Source organism: Lissotriton vulgaris, chromosome 1_2, assembly GCF_964263255.1.
Source record: "Lissotriton vulgaris chromosome 1_2, aLisVul1.2, whole genome shotgun sequence".
NCBI lineage: Eukaryota > Metazoa > Chordata > Amphibia > Caudata > Salamandridae > Lissotriton > Lissotriton vulgaris.
In genome coordinates this window covers 93,340,821-93,358,950 of record NC_141686.1, presented here as the reverse complement: position 1 = coordinate 93,358,950, position 18,130 = coordinate 93,340,821, and the positions used below count along the sequence as shown (strand labels likewise).

At 47.4% G+C, this 18,130-nt stretch overlaps 1 protein-coding gene across 1 annotated transcript in view; it reads left to right on the top strand.

Moving 5' to 3' along the window:
* The window catches only part of LOC147733977 (adenosine deaminase 2-like), a 525,029-nt gene that overhangs the window by 127,434 nt on the left and 379,465 nt on the right, over window positions 1-18,130 (top strand). Inside the window, exon 3 of the mRNA XM_086952883.1 lies at window positions 245-470. Within this exon, the coding sequence (XP_086809009.1) occupies window positions 245-470 (226 nt within the window). The remainder of the gene's footprint in view (window positions 1-244; window positions 471-18,130) is intronic.

Here is an 18,130-nt window from a genome sequence, read left to right as displayed (position 1 = left end):
GACCAAGACTATCTCTTATCTCTAACAAAGATCTTCTTTTACGGAGTTAGCTATTTAATTCTTGCATATTTCTCATGTGAGCAGATGCAATTTGCATCTTGGATTGTGTGTTCAGATTTATTAACTATAGGTAATAAAAAGAGATATGGCATAACTGAGTGATATCAGTTGGACTTCTTTCAAGTTCTAGTTTTAGTCGTAACCTTAATCTCATCTGATGTCCACCTCTTCCTTACCCCTGTAGGAGCAGCTTTGCACTTGCATGATTCTACCTTGGTGAATGTTGAGTGGCTGGTAAAGGAGGCATCATACTTACCTGATTGCTACATTTGCTTCGGTAATGCCGACAAGGTCCTGTTCAAGTTTGCCAGACCTCCTCCAGTGGGACCGCCACCGCCTGACTGTTCAGACTGGGTTTTGCTCGCGAGCTACAGAAAGCAACTGAATGATGCCACGGCATTTGATAACAGGTGGGTGCAGAGCATATAAGGAGAATTCCATCTTGGGGAGAATGTCAGCTTGGAGTGACATGTGAGGAGTAATTGAGGCGTACCTCTTTAATTACTGCACTGCACTATCTTAAAAGAACCTTATATAATACAATGGAAACTTTACAACATAAACACTTCAATTGGTTGGCATAAGCACCCTATTAGCTAAGATGTTCCCTCTTTGACTACTCCAAAAGTCCACTTCTTCCTACTTGTACCTTTGTCAAGCCAATGGAAACCATCCTCCTGTTCATCCCCTTGTCGCTTGACTTCTTTTCTTACTGGCATTTTCAAAGGCTACTCAGTTACCAAAGATAAGTTACCAATACAGCCTTTTTCATTTTTTTCCACTACCCTCACTATCTTTACTAGCTTTACTTTCTTTATGTTTCTACTTTATTTTTCGTTCTGCTTCGCTTCCCTCAATCTTTTTTCTTTTTCTTTTTAGGTTTCAACCTGGCCGGAGCACTGCTTTGCAGTGCTCCGCCCAGGCGAAAGCTTTTGTTTACAGTATGGGGGACTTGAATCCGCCCCTTCTTCCATTGGCTAGCTCCATAAATGGAGGCTAGCCATTGGAAGACATGGTTGTCCATCACTCTTTCCCGGTCAGAACGCGAATCGTGGGCGTTTCTGACTATTTTTTTAAGTCCCGCCCCTTGTTGCCGTGTGTCCCGGGCCGCGCTGTGATTGGCTGCCGGCCGGGACACTCCTGTGACGTCATTTCCGGGGCTGCGCTGTGATTGGCTGCTGGCCCGGGACACCTCCGTGACGTCATTCCTGGGCCGCGCTGTGATTGGCTGCCGGCCCGGGACCTGACTTGTTTTATAGTGTTCCCGGCTTTTTCCTTCTTTGTCTCCAGGTATCAGGCCCCCAGGTAGGCAAATGGCAGGTCTTCCTCAGGGACCTCACAGCCTGAGCCCCAATTGGCAGTGAAGTGGCCCGTGTGTCCCGCATTGCGCACTCAACACTGTCGGCTCTGATCCCAGCGGCAGCCCACAGCGTACCTCCACTCACCGCCTCCTTTCTTCCAAGGACGGGGCCCGCTTGGCCTCCCGCAGCCTCGCTGCGTCCCGCTCACTTTCAAAGCCGCTCAGCTTTGCACACCGGCCCACAGTTCTCCGCTGCCACCAGGTGGGGGACCCCCAAGCAGGCAACCAGAGGCTTCCAACGTCCGCAGTGGGCACACTCGGTCAGCAGTCGCCTTTGGCCATGCAGCAATCTTCAGCACTGCAGCCACCCAGGTGGCAACAAAACACCCCACAGTGTATCAGTCCCGGGAGCGGGTCTCCCTCTCAGTTCTTCCAAGGTCCATCTCCTGCAATGCCCACAGCAAGCCTCGGCTCTCCCCCTCACCAGCCGGTCAGCTGATTCCGCTCGGGGGGTACCGCCTCCCGCTCCTCCGATGTCAGGGAGCGCCTCACGCGACTGGATCCAGCAGCATTCTTCACCACCAGACGGTACCGGCACCTCAGCTCCACATCGGCCTTCACCACTGCGCTGACAGTCTTCCCGTGTTTGCCATGTCGGATCCGGCCGCAGCTTGAGATCAGGTACGCAAATCAGCACTCCGCAGCTGTGTTCCCATTAATTGCTCGAGCCCAGGCATTCCTGCATGGTTCCCCCCCACAGCATTTATAAATTAGACACCAACAAAGTCTGGATGGATATCTTACCATCCACGAGAAACACTAGCTAGCCTTGGTACTGACAGCAGATAAGCTGTGCATACTTCCCAGATGGTTCACCCGCCCTGCACGACCCAGAAAGACTGGCTAGAGAGTATTGCGGTGACAACCCCACATGACCGTCTGATATACAGACTGAACGACCAGGAACATGTTTTCAATGATATCTGGGATGTATTCCTACACCGAGACCTAGGCAGACAACCTGCCCACCAGACCCTGCCCTTACAATGATGACGGATGGAAACCTCCCTAGCCACTGATCCTACACAACTGCTATGCTCGTCGTACTTTACACACCTTACCTGCCCCTCACATTTTCCCTGTCCTGCACCACTGACATGTTCCCCATCACTGCACATTTGTTCTCTGCCCCCTCTCTTGCGAGACCCCTCAAACACTCTATTCCCGCTTCTGATTTCCTCCATTTGACAGCCAAAGAGCCACTTTTGTGAACCCCGATTTTTCGTATCTTACAGTGTGCAATGAGATCCGGCAGGAGGGACATATTGAGCGAAATATTGATACCATTCTTGGTTGTGATCTACTCTCTGTTCTTGTTTTCTTTTGCCTTCTTATAATGGTAATAAAAATATGTATACACAAAATGCTATTCACCAACAGTATATATCTTGTCAGAAAAATAAAAAGTCGATGTTATTAACCCTGCCCTTTCTATATCGTAGAGAACAAAAATGTCTGCAAAACATATCAAATATATGACATGAAGAAACCAATACTTATGAGAGAGCGCAAACTGACCAAAATGTAGAAAGGCATTACACTTACACGTAGTAAGCACGAATCATGAAGAGAAATGCCATGAGTGCTGATAGTAGCCACAGTTATATTCTGATGTGTAGTTAATATAGAAGTTTAAATAGAAGTGGAACTAATACAGAAAATGTATGAAGTAATAAGGCTTATTAAACGTGATTATTCCTGAATCCATGTTGTGTAGCTGCTAAAATGTAAGATGGCATACGGAAACGTTGAACGTGGTAGGCCTCAGGGCCAGAGCTAGGAGGGAGGGGAAAGGAGAGTAAAATGCACAATGTGGATTGCACTAATGTTTAGAAATAATGAGTAGGGTTTGATTTATAGATGTGTTTACTTAATCAGTAGAATAAGAGTATTAACATGCTAACAATTAAAGAAGAAGTTGAATATTATAAAACTGTTGTAGAGCTGGAAAGCCTTAAACGTTGATTTACACGTATTAGTCTGGACCGGGGAATGTTGCAACGCAGTTGGAAAACCATAAGATTTGGGATTTGGCTCCAAATGTCTGTCTGGAAGAGAAAAGGGGGTATTCAATTATTAAATATGAATAGAAGCCTGTTCTTGAAATGGACCAGACATGGAGGAGGGTTCCGGAATGTTTAAGGGGTATCAGCGGGCCGGAGAAGCGTCTGAGAAGCAAGGTCGACTCTAACCACAAGGCCTCATCATGGAAAAAGCCAGAAGCTACACCACGTGAGGGGCGTCTCGCGAGGGGCGTCCTAAATGTTGTTGTGATTTTGTATTAGGGACAGCACCCCTGGGTGGAGTTAGAGCAGAAGCCTGAGGACCCTTTAGAGAGCGGATGGGTAGGCAGAGAGGGGCCATGATTGGAGGACTTTAGGTTTTCACCAAGAGACTGAGAGTGGGTGACTTCCTTTGGGGGTCATTCACTGCTGACACCTTTTGATAGGTTGGGACCTGGTTAAGTAGGGATACCATCTAGATCAGGGTAGGGAAAGCCTAACCTGTATTTTCCCTCCGCCTGTAATGACCGACAGATTTCAATATGTGTCTATGCTAATAGCACTATTGTTTTTAGAATTGGTATTGGTAATTTCCGTTGTTCGTTTGAGGGCTTTCAGAGAACACATGTACGTAGTTGGGCCTGTGTATCTGGTTAATCTCATTTTGAGATGCTTGTATCTACAACTTATCTTGACTTTATAATAAACCTTTGAAAGCTAGAAGTTGTTTGTGATCCTTTGAGCAGAGTCCTTAATTGGGAGAACTAACTTGGTAAGAGATGCACTTTCTTTCCTCAAAGACAGGCAATAAAGGTTCAGTCGACCAGACCGGGGTTTTAGATCGATAGAGATAAGATATTGATCAAAATCTCACCCTTCCAGTTGGTAGCTATAGAGGATGGTTGCCTTCTTGAGGAAGGTGATCTAGGCCAGGTTAGATTACCCCCAGGCCCCTAGAGATCGATGATCGGAAGAACCGCCCGCGGAAGAAGGACCGGATGACGTGAGACAGAAAAGCAGCAGTATCGGTCGAGAGTGAGTATAAAGGGTCATGCGTGTTAAGATTGCGGTGTTTTGTATTGTATCTATGTTGTAATGTCTGGCGGAGTTGAATGACTGTAGAGAGACTGTGGAACAGGTTGTGAGCGCGCGCAACCGGAGGAAATCTTAAGCTCAAGGAGAGCTTAAGTGGTTCGGGTGTATCGGACACTCAGAGTAATTGTTAACTAGTGTGAAGGGGGTCATGAGGTACCAGTGATCACCCGAAGGACCAGATAGGGGGAACGTAAGAGTGAGTGCGTGAGTAACGGACGCTGGTCGGAAGTTACTGAGTGTGAAAAGAACCTATCAGAGAGACGATAGACATCTCGTCAGTTAAGTTGACAATTACAGATAGACTGTGGACGTACAGTCGAGGGAAGTGACCGCTTGGTCGGAAGTAGTCATTTTTCGGTGTATGAATGGGACGCATGCATGACCGCGAGGAGAGCTGAGAAAGGAGGGGTGCTGCTGCGAAGCGGAGACTAGTGACGTCAGAAAGTGCCGCGCTGGGATTGGCCGGCCGGTGAAAGACCGCGCTGCGATAGGCCAGCTAGCAAAGCCGCGCTAGGATTGGTGGATTGTCATCAGGAAGTAAACAAAGTATTCAAGCTGGAAATTTTGCGCATAATTATGAAGTGTTTTAAATGGTTAAGAGCGCTGTTTAAAAGAAAGCGCAGGGGATCGTATGAAGGGGAAGAAGCCCCGCCGGAGGGTACGCCAGCGCATTTCATGGGGATAAATGTTGGGCTGCACACGATTCTGTGGATCTCAGAGTGGAGTAAGATGACAGATGGAAATGAGGAACTTACGTTCCCGAAATACGGGACGTTCAGATTAGAGGTGTTGCACAGATTAAAAGTAATTATGACCGCAACTAGACCCTTGCCTAGACCAACTCAGTTTGAAGCCCTTAATGCATGGATTAGGGCAGCGCATGAAAAGAACATGAACAGACGGCAAGAAAGAGTGAAACGATCGGTAAGGGCAGTACAGGATGCCAAGTGGGATGAGGATGCTAAAAGATGGAGGGTGCATAACATGGAAGTAAATAAATTGTATCCAGTGTTAGAGATGCCCGGGAACAAAAGCCCCCTAGAAGAGGATGACGAGAGCGAGACAGAGGACAGCCTGATAAACAGATTATTGACAGACAGGCCACCTCCGTATAACAGAGCAGGGGGAGATGCCGAGAACGGCGAGAAAGGGGGGGGCAATGCAGGAGAGCATGGGCCGCTTCCCAGTTCCGATTGGGATCCCGCTGCAAAGAAAGAACTGTCCCAGCCTAGCCAAGTGCAACAGGTGGTCGGGAGGTTTGTGGTGCAAAGAGCGCCAGAAACGGTGTGTGCCACATCCTACGCATTACCTGATGCACTACAGGTACCTGTTACCATAGGTCCTATAGTGTCGGTATATGACCCAGACAGGGCTAGAGGGGAAGAACGGGTACGAAGGGACAGAGAGAGAGCAGAGATGGCAAGAAGGAAAGATATGATCAATTCCCCAAGTCAGTTGCCGATACCAAGAGATTGGAGCACCCCAGTACACACAACAGGCGATCTGGGGGATATTAGATGGCCAGAGGATATGAGGGGACCAGGACGGAAGTCTTTTCAAGAGTTCAGCGAGTACATGAAGAAATGGGATGAGGCAGTCGAGGCTCAAAAGAACATCATAGCGGCAGAAGCTGAAAGGGAAAGTCAGGACAGCAGGGCCCGGACTCACTGCGGGGCTGAAGAGAGCAGTCCGGAGTGGGACGGGAGGGAGAAGGACAGTAGGAGATACACCCATTGGGCCCGGAGTGGAGATAGATCGGACTTGGAAGATGGGGGCCCAGAGAACGGGGGGGTGTCTCGCCCGATACATAATGGAGAAGACAGGAGGGCTCGGGAGTACAGGGACAGCTTTAAGTGTATCCACTGCGTGCCCGGCAGGAGAGAACAGAGTGGGGGTTGCGTGGGACCACACCATAGTCCTTGTGAAGACGGACATGAGCGCAGCCCAGGGAAGACGGGAAACCAGGAAGGATCGTATCAGATACTGAGTGATACAAGGCAGAGGGAGAATGGGGACCGAAGGGAGAGTAGCAGAGAGACTTACTGTGAGAAGAGAGGAGAGATCGGGCAAGGTGAGAGGGGGGGTAACAGGCCTGTGTTCCATCACCTTCCAAGATCGGATGGCCGAGCATGGGATCTGGAGAGATGGGAACAAGAGAGAGCACTCCCCAACTCTCCAGAACCCAAACGTAGAGCCCGGAGTTGGGATGGGAGAGACACCTGTCAACCTCCCTCGAAGGAATTATTGCGAGCAGAAATAAAGGCCAAAAGACTCGATGTCTCCAGCTTAAAGTCAGATCTGGATGACATGGTAGACGGTACTCTGCCCTTAGAAAGAATGGACATGTATGAGCAGGATGAAATTCTGTTCATGGCAAAGGACGTAACTCGAAAGGCGAGAGCAATCCATGAGAAATTAGTCGAACTAGCAGGAAAATATATGGTAGACCTGTCAAGAACCAAAGCGTTACAGGGCAACCACAGGCTACATTACACAGACCGCGATCTAGATGAGAGGAGGACCATCGGATTGAAAACACACATAAGGGAACTGATCACTGGAATAAGGACATGGAGGGCCCTAGATAAGTGGGAAGAGAGGTGGTCCAAGAGAGGGACCGTTAGGAGAAGTACACTTGGGATGACACCAGGAGGACAGCAGGGAGTAGAAACGTACCCTTTGAGGGAAGTCGCCAATGGGACCTATGTCCACGTCCCTTGGAGTAGGGGGGATTTAGCTGCTTTTACCACCTCGTTCCCCAAACTGAGGGAAAACCCTGTGGAGTTGTATAAGCAAGTAGAGAGATTCGTAAAAATCTCAAAGGTCCTATGGATAGATTTGAACACGCTGTTTGACATAGTAGTGCCAGGAGATTTGTGGACCGCATGCAAGGTTAGCGCTGAGTGGCCCATCATAGAGCCAGAGAGAGATGCTAGGACTAATGGGCCATCCGAAAGTGTGATGGCAAAATTCGAAAGAGTAATGACGTGGCTGAAAGAGAAAGTGCCAATGCAAGACATAGATTGGGTAAAAATTGACCGAACGAGACAGGAACCCAAAGAGACAGTACACGAATACTATGAGAGATTGCTGAAGGCGTTTAAACAGTATAGCGGTCTGGATGTCATGGATCCGAGGGACATAGGGCAATTTGTGTCCAAATTTGTCCTAGGCCTGAGACCGGATATTAGTTTAATGATTCAGCAACACTTGATTTGTTGGCAAAATAAACCCCTGGATGAAATACTTAGGTATGCCAGGTACTGCTGTGATGAGATAGACTCTAAGGCTAAGAAACTAAAGGAGAAACTGATGGTGGTACAGATGCAGGCAGCGGGGAAAGGGGGACCACAGCAACAGCAACCAGGAACAGGTACTGGAGGAAGGAAACAATACAGCCAGAACAAGGGCAATGAGGAGAACTCCACCTTTAGACCCAGGATAGATATAGCTACCTTAAAGAAAACGACTAGGTGCCACCAGTGTAACGAGGTGGGGCATTGGAAACGCGAGTGTCCCTATAATGTTGAGATAGGAGACCAAGAGGTGGAAGAGGAAGAGACCCAGAGTGCGCCTACGAGAGGGATAACGCAATACCAGGGAAAGGTGCTCAAAGGGGGGCCTCCTCCCCGAGCCCAGTTCCCGCAAGCACCCAGAGTAGGGACTATGGGTAAGACATATAGACAGATGCCCCTGTTTGTAGGAGGAGAGGAATGCTATTATGTGGACCCACTAACTGGACAGAGAGTGGAAAGAGATGACTGCGTCCTCGGGGCAGCTCTGGAGGTAGACCAAAGGGGACCCTATGTTGAGGCCGAAGTGGCAGGGTTCCCCACGACATTTCTAGTGGACACAGGAGCCACTCGATCCACGATCAGATCAGCCGCAGTTCCAGGCCTGCCCATATCGGGGGAGACCATACAAGTGGTGGGGGTCGCTAACAAGAGAATGACCAGTCCTTTGACTGAGCCCGTGCAGGTGAAAATAGGGAGGTACAGTGAGGAGCACCAGTTTGTGGTTTGCGATTCTAGTCCTGTATGTCTGCTAGGAAGAGACCTTTTGTGCAAATTGAACTGCACTATATACTGTACACCGCAAGGAGTGGAGGTACTGACAAATGATGATGATGCAGACTTTAAAGTCGCAAATTCCAGAATATGTGTGGAGTTGTATCCCACTCTGACAGTAGACGAGCTCCCCTGGGACTTGAGAGAGACAGTTGCTCCAGAAGTATGGGATTTCACTGGGGAAGAGATTGGGTTGGTGAAAGGGGTGGACCCAGTGAAAATTGCAGTGAAACCACATGCTGAGTTCCCAAGAACCCCTCAGTATAAATTGACTCCAGAAACGATTGCAGGCATAAAACCCGTGATTGAGTCCATGATTAAGCAGGGAATACTGAAGGAAATCGTGGGTAGTCCATGTAACTCCCCGATTATGGGTTTGCAGAAACCAAATGGGAAATTTCGGATAGTGCAGGACCTCAGAAAGATTAATAACATAGTCGTTTCGTGTTGTCCAGTGGTACCGAATCCATCAGTGATACTGTTTCAGATACCGTTCCAAGCAGAATGGTTCACTGTGATTGATCTTTGCCAGGCTTTCTTTTCGATCCCTTTGGACGAAGAAAGCCATTTTCTTTTCGCATTTAAGCTGGAAGGTCGCGTCCTAACATGGTGTCGTATTCCTCAGGGGTATACAGAAAGCCCATCGATCTTCAACCAGCTCTTAAAGAAAAATCTTGAAAGTCTAGTGCTGCCCCAGAGGTCAGTTCTGGTCCAGTACATAGACGACCTCCTTGTGGCGTCAGAAACAGAAGAGGCTTGCAGACAGGACTCTATTGCTTTGTTAAATCACCTAGCAGAAAATGGGCATAAGGTGTCCCCGGGGAAATTGCAGTACTGCCTGACAGAGGTACAGTACTTGGGACACAGAATTGAGAAAGGTAAGAGAAAGGTGTCACCAGACAGGATAGAGGCCATCATGAAAATGAATGCGCCTAAAACTCAGAGAGAAGTCAGAATGTTCCTAGGAATGGTGGGATATTGCCGACAGTGGATTGCAAACTTTTCGCTGAAAGCAAAGCCCTTGCAAAAACTGACGCACAAGGAAGTGAGTGATCCGGTACCATGGGACAAGGACTGTTTGATGGCGTTCCTGCAGCTGAGAGAGGACTTGTGTCGTGCTCCAGCTCTGGGAATGCCGGATTACGATAAACCATTCTTGCTCTACTGCTGCGAGAGAGAGGGATGCGCGCTGTCTGTGTTAGTCCAAATCCATGGGAATGCCCGTAGACCAGTCGCTTACTTCTCGGCTACCTTAGACCCAGTAGCCGCAGCGTTGCCCGGATGTCTCAAGTCCGTTGCTGCAACAGGTGTCAGCATTGAGAGGTGTGAAAATATTGTAATGGGGCACCCGTTAGAGGTGCATGTGCCCCACTCTGTTGAACTGTTGATGACCAGGACCAAAACACAGCATCTGACAAACAGCAGGCTCACGCGCTATGAGCAAGTCATTCTTGCTGCAGAGAACGTGACCCTCAGGAGATGCTCTGTTTTAAATCCTGCTACCTTGATGCCACTTCCAAACGATATTGAAGATGATGATGAATGTACAGACCATGACTGCCTCGATGTGACTGAACTATGCACCAAACCAAGACCCGACATCGTAGATGAGCCACTGACCGACCCAGATGAAATTTTCTTTGTCGATGGCTCATGTGTAAGAGACGAAGTTGGGCAGTTGAGAGCAGCTTATGCTGTTTGCACAATTACTGGAGTAGTGGAAGCTGGATGCCTGGAAGGAGTACACTCCGCTCAGGTAGCCGAGATTATTGCCCTGACACGTGCCTGCCTGGCAAGCAATCAAATTCGAGTCACCATATACACTGACAGTCAATATGGTTACGGGGTAGTTCATGATTACGGGCAGTTATGGTCTCAAAGAGGGTTCATGACCTCTTCAGGCTCTCCCATTCGCAATGGAGAGTTTGTGCGCCTGCTGTTAGAGGCATTGCAATGTCCAGCAGGTATTGCCGTTGTGAAGTGTACCGCGCATACCAGAAATATGGACTTCGTGTCACAAGGCAATAGATATGCCGACGAAGTTGCACGGTATTGCGCGGAGACAGGATACTCTTTCACAGAGGTGGAGGTGGGTGGAATAAATGTAAGGACTGAATTAGCTATGATATTGGAAACTGTTGATACTTGGGACGAACTGAAGGAGATGCAAGAGAACGCTCCTGACTGTGAAAAAGAGACATGGCAGAAGGCAGGATGTGTGGTGGGTGAGGCCCATTTCTGGGTCTCAGCAGATGGCAGAGCAGTGTTACCCAATGAGATGGTGAGCCCAATGGCCCGACACATACATGGTCCTGTCCACTTAGGAAGAGACGCTATGCTGAGAGTGTTTAGACAGACCTGGTACAACCCCAAGTTCAGAGTAGCAGCCGAAGCAGTGTGCCAGCGTTGTGTGACGTGCCAGCAGTTGAATGTAGGGAAAAAGACACCAGTTGCACTAAGCCACATAGGGAGGTCAGGAGGTCCATTCAATAGAATGCAGATAGATTTTATCGAAATGCCAAGGTGCAGCCGCCTCCGTTATATCCTGGTGGTTGTCTGCGTGTTCTCCAGATGGGTTGAGGCATATCCTACACGCAGGTGCGACACCCTCACAGTGGCTGAGTTACTGCTTAGGGAGCTTATACCGCGCTTCGGGGTGCCGGCCTCTTTGGAATCAGATAGGGGAACGCATTTCAACAGCTCGCTTGTGAAAATGATTTGTGCCGCTTTAAATATAGACCAAAAACTACATTGCAGTTATCGACCAGAAGCTTCAGGAATTGTGGAGCAAATAAATGGCACCATCAAGGCCAGAATTGCAAAGGTGTGTTCATCAACATCCTTGAGTTGGCCTGATGCGTTGCCATTGGTTCTTATGAGCCTCCGCAGTACCCCAGACAGAAGAACGGGGTTGTCACCACATGAGGTGTTAATGGGAAGAGCAATGAGGTTACCATCTGTTCCAACTGCTGCACTGATTAGCATCACAGATGATATGATCCTGGACTATTGTAAGGGGCTGTCTGACGCCATTCATTCTGTGTCCCTTCAGGTGCAGGCTGCCGAGGTACCGGCGTGCCAGGACCCTTGTCACGACTTGCTTCCTGGGGATTGGGTCCTGGTGAAAAAGCACGTGAGAAACAGCTGCCTGGATGTTCGTTGGCGTGGGCCTTTCCAGATCATCCTGACCACAAATACGGCAGTGAAGGTGGGAAGCCTGCCCAACTGGATCCACGCGTCGCACACGCGGAGAGTTCCAGCACCTCTGGAAGAAACAGCTCCTCTCTCGGATAGACGTCCAGCTGAGGACCGAGAAGCCACAGAGGGGGCTAGCCAAGCTGTAGAGGTGCCAGCGGAAGCAGGGAACGAATCTGACCAAGCTGAGGACGGTCAGTACAACAGCGAGACAGACGACGCTACTGAAGGTGAAAGTAGCTGGGAGTACGAGTCAGACGCTGACAGGTCTGACAGAGAGCGTGAAAGAACAAGAAGAAAACGGAGTAGAAGGGTACGTGGAGAAGCTGATTGGCCGCAAAGAGGGAGCTCTAGCCTAAGGTCAACTCCGGAGAGAACCCTTCCTCCGATATCCGAAGACTCAGACCCCGAAGAAGGTGCTCAAGGCGCTGAAGCACCGGAGTTGAGGAGGTCAAGAAGAGTGCGTGTGCCTAACAGAAGATACTCCACCCCTGAGTGGACATACCTGGCGACAGATGGCTTCGAAGCCAGTGACAGGGAGGATCCGAGCGGTGGTGGTGTCCAGTTCTGAGCCCATTGTAACAGTGGAGATACGACTGTTAGTACCCGGAGTTGAGCAAGAAGGGTCACTGACATTTATGCTTCCCCGACCTCCCCGCCTCAGCAAGATAAAGGACATGTTTCTCACAGAATTGCAATTCCCCGATTTTGGTACAAAGATATCAGCCGCAGAAGAGCACAATCTTCGCCTGGAAATATTGAATTTTGCTGTTGAAGCTGCAGGCGAGCGCCTGATAGTGGATGCTTAAAAGACTTTGTAAATAAGCGTGAAGAAAAGAAGATTACCTAGCGCCTAGGAAGCAGAGATTCTTAGGGACACTCCCTGAGATGATGGAGAAGGGCTAGGGTTGTCTGTAATTGAACTAAAAAGAACTTTGGCGGAAAGGGTTGTCAGCTTCCAGTTGCGTGGTTCTCAGGACAAAAGGAGAAAAAGAGACAGTAAAGGAACGAAAAAGAAAGGAACTTTGTGCTGAATTGAGAGAGAACCACACTATCTGACGAAATGGAGGCCGGTACCCAGAACCGCAGAGCGAAATGTATAATAGGTACACTAATAGTAGGAGTGATAATACTAATAGCTTTAGTGGTAACAGTCTCTTATGTAAAGGGACGTGAGGAGGAGGCAAAGGTAACTGATGTGGCATCTGCAGAAGCGCTTACACCCACCATTGCTGGTGAGAAAGGGGAAAACACACACGAGAAAGCGTTATTGGCTGCAGAAGCCCGCAGGTTACACATGGATGAGTCCCAAGGTGACTTTAGGTCAAATGCTTATGCTAAATTACTGTACGAATACGTGGATGCCATGGAGGTCAAGGATTGTTACGTCTGCATGCAGTTGCCGGCGTCTGTAGATGAAGGCATTCGATATCACCACCTCCCGCTGACATATGGCATTACATGTAGCTTGTTGCTTAGTATATTTTATGGGAGACATAGTTTTGACTATTATTTCTCCAACTATGATGCAGTGTTACCAGAAGTCCCAAATTATAAACAGATGAATAAGTGGGACTACTGGAAGAGTGAAGACAGGTTGGCAAAGTTTTTCATTCCTTGGATTACTTTAGATACCTCACATGCCCGCAGAAATAACCTGACATGCAAGGTGTCAGAAGTCGAGAAAAAGTTCATAGGGCAGGTGGATGATCGGAATAGGAGACAAAAGATTTTGAAAAAATCAGGACAATGGAAAACAGATTGGACCGAAGAAGAAAAGGCACACAAGAGAAAGGGTAGTAATGGTCCAATAGCTTTAGATAGAACGCAGAGAGGAAAGTTGTGTCTTCATAGAGCCAAAACGTATTATGAAAATGTATACGTGGGGGAGGTTAGCTGTGAACATGCTTTCAATTTGGAGTACTACACCAAAGACTTCCTGAAGGGAATGCAGGTGATTCCTAACGTATATTTTGTATGTGGGAGAAATGCCTACGTGAGGCTACCTGATAATTGGTATGGCTCATGTTATTTGGCAATTATCTTCCCTAAAATATATCATGCCCAAGACTTAGAGATCATTGAGGGCAAGACATCATCGAGAGGAAGGAGAGATGTGAGTGCAGAAATGGTTGGAGATGTCTTTGGAGCTGTGTTCCCACTTCTGGGATTAGCTCTTAATGATGTTAAAATTAGACGGCTAGCAACAGTCGTAGACAGGTTGTCTGCTAGCACTGCTCAGTCCTTAATGCTAGTAGAAGGAGAGATGCAATCGATAAGGGCTATGGTTCTTCAAAACCGCCTTGCGTTAGATGTTCTATTAGCAAAAGAGGGCGGAGTCTGTAAGGCTTTGAAGGTCCAAGAATGTTGTACTTACATTCCAGACAATTCAAAGCCCCTTGAGAAAGTTATTAGAAATATAACTGATATTCACAAGGAGATTGAAGACCTGAGCAGAGAAAATGTCTGGGAAAAGGTGGGCCAAGGAATGAGTGAAGCTGGAAGCTGGCTCACCGCTTTAGGCAAAAGCTTTGTGTGGAAAATACTAAAACCTATCATCATAATATTGATCTGTGGAATCGTGTTATGGGGTTTGGTGAGGGTATTTAAATGGAACAAAGCCAGAAGGTCAGCGAGGGCTCAGAGAAAGCAGCTGCAGAGATTGGCTGCCATACAAGATAGTCAGTACCGGAGTCTGAGGGCACTGGAAACTCAGAAGCGAGTTATGCTAGCAATCACCGCAGTTTAAATATTTAGTGATGACCCCGAGAGGTCATCAAAGGGGGGAACTGAGAGAGCGCAAACTGACCAAAATGTAGAAAGGCATTACACTTACACGTAGTAAGCACGAATCATGAAGAGAAATGCCATGAGTGCTGATAGTAGCCACAGTTATATTCTGATGTGTAGTTAATATAGAAGTTTAAATAGAAGTGGAACTAATACAGAAAATGTATGAAGTAATAAGGCTTATTAAACGTGATTATTCCTGAATCCATGTTGTGTAGCTGCTAAAATGTAAGATGGCATACGGAAACGTTGAACGTGGTAGGCCTCAGGGCCAGAGCTAGGAGGGAGGGGAAAGGAGAGTAAAATGCACAATGTGGATTGCACTAATGTTTAGAAATAATGAGTAGGGTTTGATTTATAGATGTGTTTACTTAATCAGTAGAATAAGAGTATTAACATGCTAACAATTAAAGAAGAAGTTGAATATTATAAAACTGTTGTAGAGCTGGAAAGCCTTAAACGTTGATTTACACGTATTAGTCTGGACCGGGGAATGTTGCAACGCAGTTGGAAAACCATAAGATTTGGGATTTGGCTCCAAATGTCTGTCTGGAAGAGAAAAGGGGGTATTCAATTATTAAATATGAATAGAAGCCTGTTCTTGAAATGGACCAGACATGGAGGAGGGTTCCGGAATGTTTAAGGGGTATCAGCGGGCCGGAGAAGCGTCTGAGAAGCAAGGTCGACTCTAACCACAAGGCCTCATCATGGAAAAAGCCAGAAGCTACACCACGTGAGGGGCGTCTCGCGAGGGGCGTCCTAAATGTTGTTGTGATTTTGTATTAGGGACAGCACCCCTGGGTGGAGTTAGAGCAGAAGCCTGAGGACCCTTTAGAGAGCGGATGGGTAGGCAGAGAGGGGCCATGATTGGAGGACTTTAGGTTTTCACCAAGAGACTGAGAGTGGGTGACTTCCTTTGGGGGTCATTCACTGCTGACACCTTTTGATAGGTTGGGACCTGGTTAAGTAGGGATACCATCTAGATCAGGGTAGGGAAAGCCTAACCTGTATTTTCCCTCCGCCTGTAATGACCGACAGATTTCAATATGTGTCTATGCTAATAGCACTATTGTTTTTAGAATTGGTATTGGTAATTTCCGTTGTTCGTTTGAGGGCTTTCAGAGAACACATGTACGTAGTTGGGCCTGTGTATCTGGTTAATCTCATTTTGAGATGCTTGTATCTACAACTTATCTTGACTTTATAATAAACCTTTGAAAGCTAGAAGTTGTTTGTGATCCTTTGAGCAGAGTCCTTAATTGGGAGAACTAACTTGGTAAGAGATGCACTTTCTTTCCTCAAAGACAGGCAATAAAGGTTCAGTCGACCAGACCGGGGTTTTAGATCGATAGAGATAAGATATTGATCAAAATCTCACCCTTCCACTTACATACATCTTTTAATAAAATAGTGGTCTGTTATATTCTCGATCGTAATTACTTTTTCACATCTTGTTTTATCTGTTTTCAAAACCAACACATAAATACAAATTTTATCATTTACAATACCAATAGCTCTAACTTTTCCAAAGGCGAAACCGTTGCATTGTAAAGCACCATATGGGTGAGGAAGAAAAGATAATTCTAGCATCTGCGCCTTTCATGAAATCCAGATTTTCATATCATTAAACCTTGTAGAATCCCTTTCCCACTTACCTTCAAGTAATGTCTCACAAACACACAGCACTTGGCTAATTAGCTATCTTCAGGATATGTTTACTCCTAGGGCCCAATGCAAAAAAAACTTACTTGGCATGGCTTCCAGTACTGAATGAGCTTTGAATCTTCCCATAGCTACAGACTTCTGCACCACCAGTCTCACCCATCTTGAAATCAATACTTCCATCACCCATTTATACAGCTTCGCATACTCCATCCATTCTGAATTCAGACGTCCTACTCTCACGTCTTCAAATATCTCACTACACATAGTTTAAAATAAACCTAAAAATGTGGATAAAAGTGGGTGCGGGGGCTTTGACCACCATGTTAGCGTACAAGTTCAGCTAGGAGTCTAGCCTTATGTGTCCTCGCTGCCTGACCCAAAGCCCAAACCTTTGTTTTTCACCACCCAAGAAGAGACATTGTAGATTTTCAGCAACAGCGACAATCTGTGTGGTTGAACCACTTGGCTGTGGTGGCCTGGGAAGGGAAGCGCGCTGAGGAGGCAGTGGTGGGGCTCTCAGGCATATTTCTGGTAGGAGGGCTAGCTGTGGGCCCAGGGGGCAGGCAGCCCCCTGAAGACTCTGGGGCTTGCAACCTGGTCTTGTGCCCTGCACCGAGTGGAGGTTCTACATCTCCCGGCCACAGATGTGGACTGTGTTGTAGACATGCAGATGTATGATAGGGGGTTATCTGACTAGGCGCCGCACAGTGTGATTCTTCGAAGTGGTGAATACATCCATGGTGGCTATCTAATACATTTAAAACATACCTAGTAGAAGAAATATAGTCTGCCTTTTTTATATCACCCGAAGAGCAGTGGGCTCACCGACTGCAGTTTGTGAAGCCTTTAAACCTGCAGTCAGGGGTAGGATGATGGCATATATTGCTAAACTTCAGGAGAGTGGACAGCAGCTTCAGGAAGCTGAAGCCTGGATAGTGAACCTAGAACACGACTAGCAGCAGCAGGGGACTGAATAACTGCTGTGAATTAGACACAATCAAAATGGTTAGTAAACCCTGAAGATATTGAGATAGATTTTGTCCCCTTTTTCACAAAGTCCTGAATAGTCACAGGCCCAGTGCACAGCTTGCTGACATTCTGAATGAGAGAGAAGGGGACCCTGCCGAGGGACGAGTGGAGGCAACTATAGGGTGATACCCATGGCGGGCTGGGTGGCCAACACTTTTGGCACTTAACAACCAATCTCTTTTGTAGGTCGAGCTACAGTGCATGCACTGTCTGCAAGACCTAATCTGACTTTTTTCCCACCTGCTACTTATCATTGATTCACTCCACTGTCCTTCTTCTTTGCTACCGCCTAATTAGTTGGCTTTGCCGATATGTCACTTCCTTAAAGTCAGCGGCGTACCAGTAAAGTGCAGTTTCCTTACTCATTGGTCCTTCAGCTGTTGTGTGGGAGAACTCTTTTATTTAAAAATGTTACTCTGCGTTGTCGCCGCCGCTCGTCAGTGTTTGGGAGAGCTCTTTTAAAAAATATATTTTCTTTCCGCTGCCGATTCTTTCGCTCACACCATGACGCCCAATTTAATATTATCAACAGGGTGCCATGCTCTGTGCTGCAGCACTTTTCCTGCTTTCATTTTATCAACTTGGTGCCTCAATTTATTAAAGCGAGGCACCCGTGTTGATAATATGAAAGCGGGCGCCATGCTGCAGCCTCAAGTTTCATAAAGTTTATACTCCAGGACGGCGCCCGCTTTCATAGTATCAGCACAGGCGCCATGCTTTAATATAGCATGGCATTTGTACTGATGATATAAAAGCAGGTGACTTCCTGCAGCATAACGTTTATGCAGCACGACACCTGCTTTCATACTAACAACAGGGCACCATGCTTTTGCACATTGTGAGACCTCCCAGTGTGTCGTGTGTGT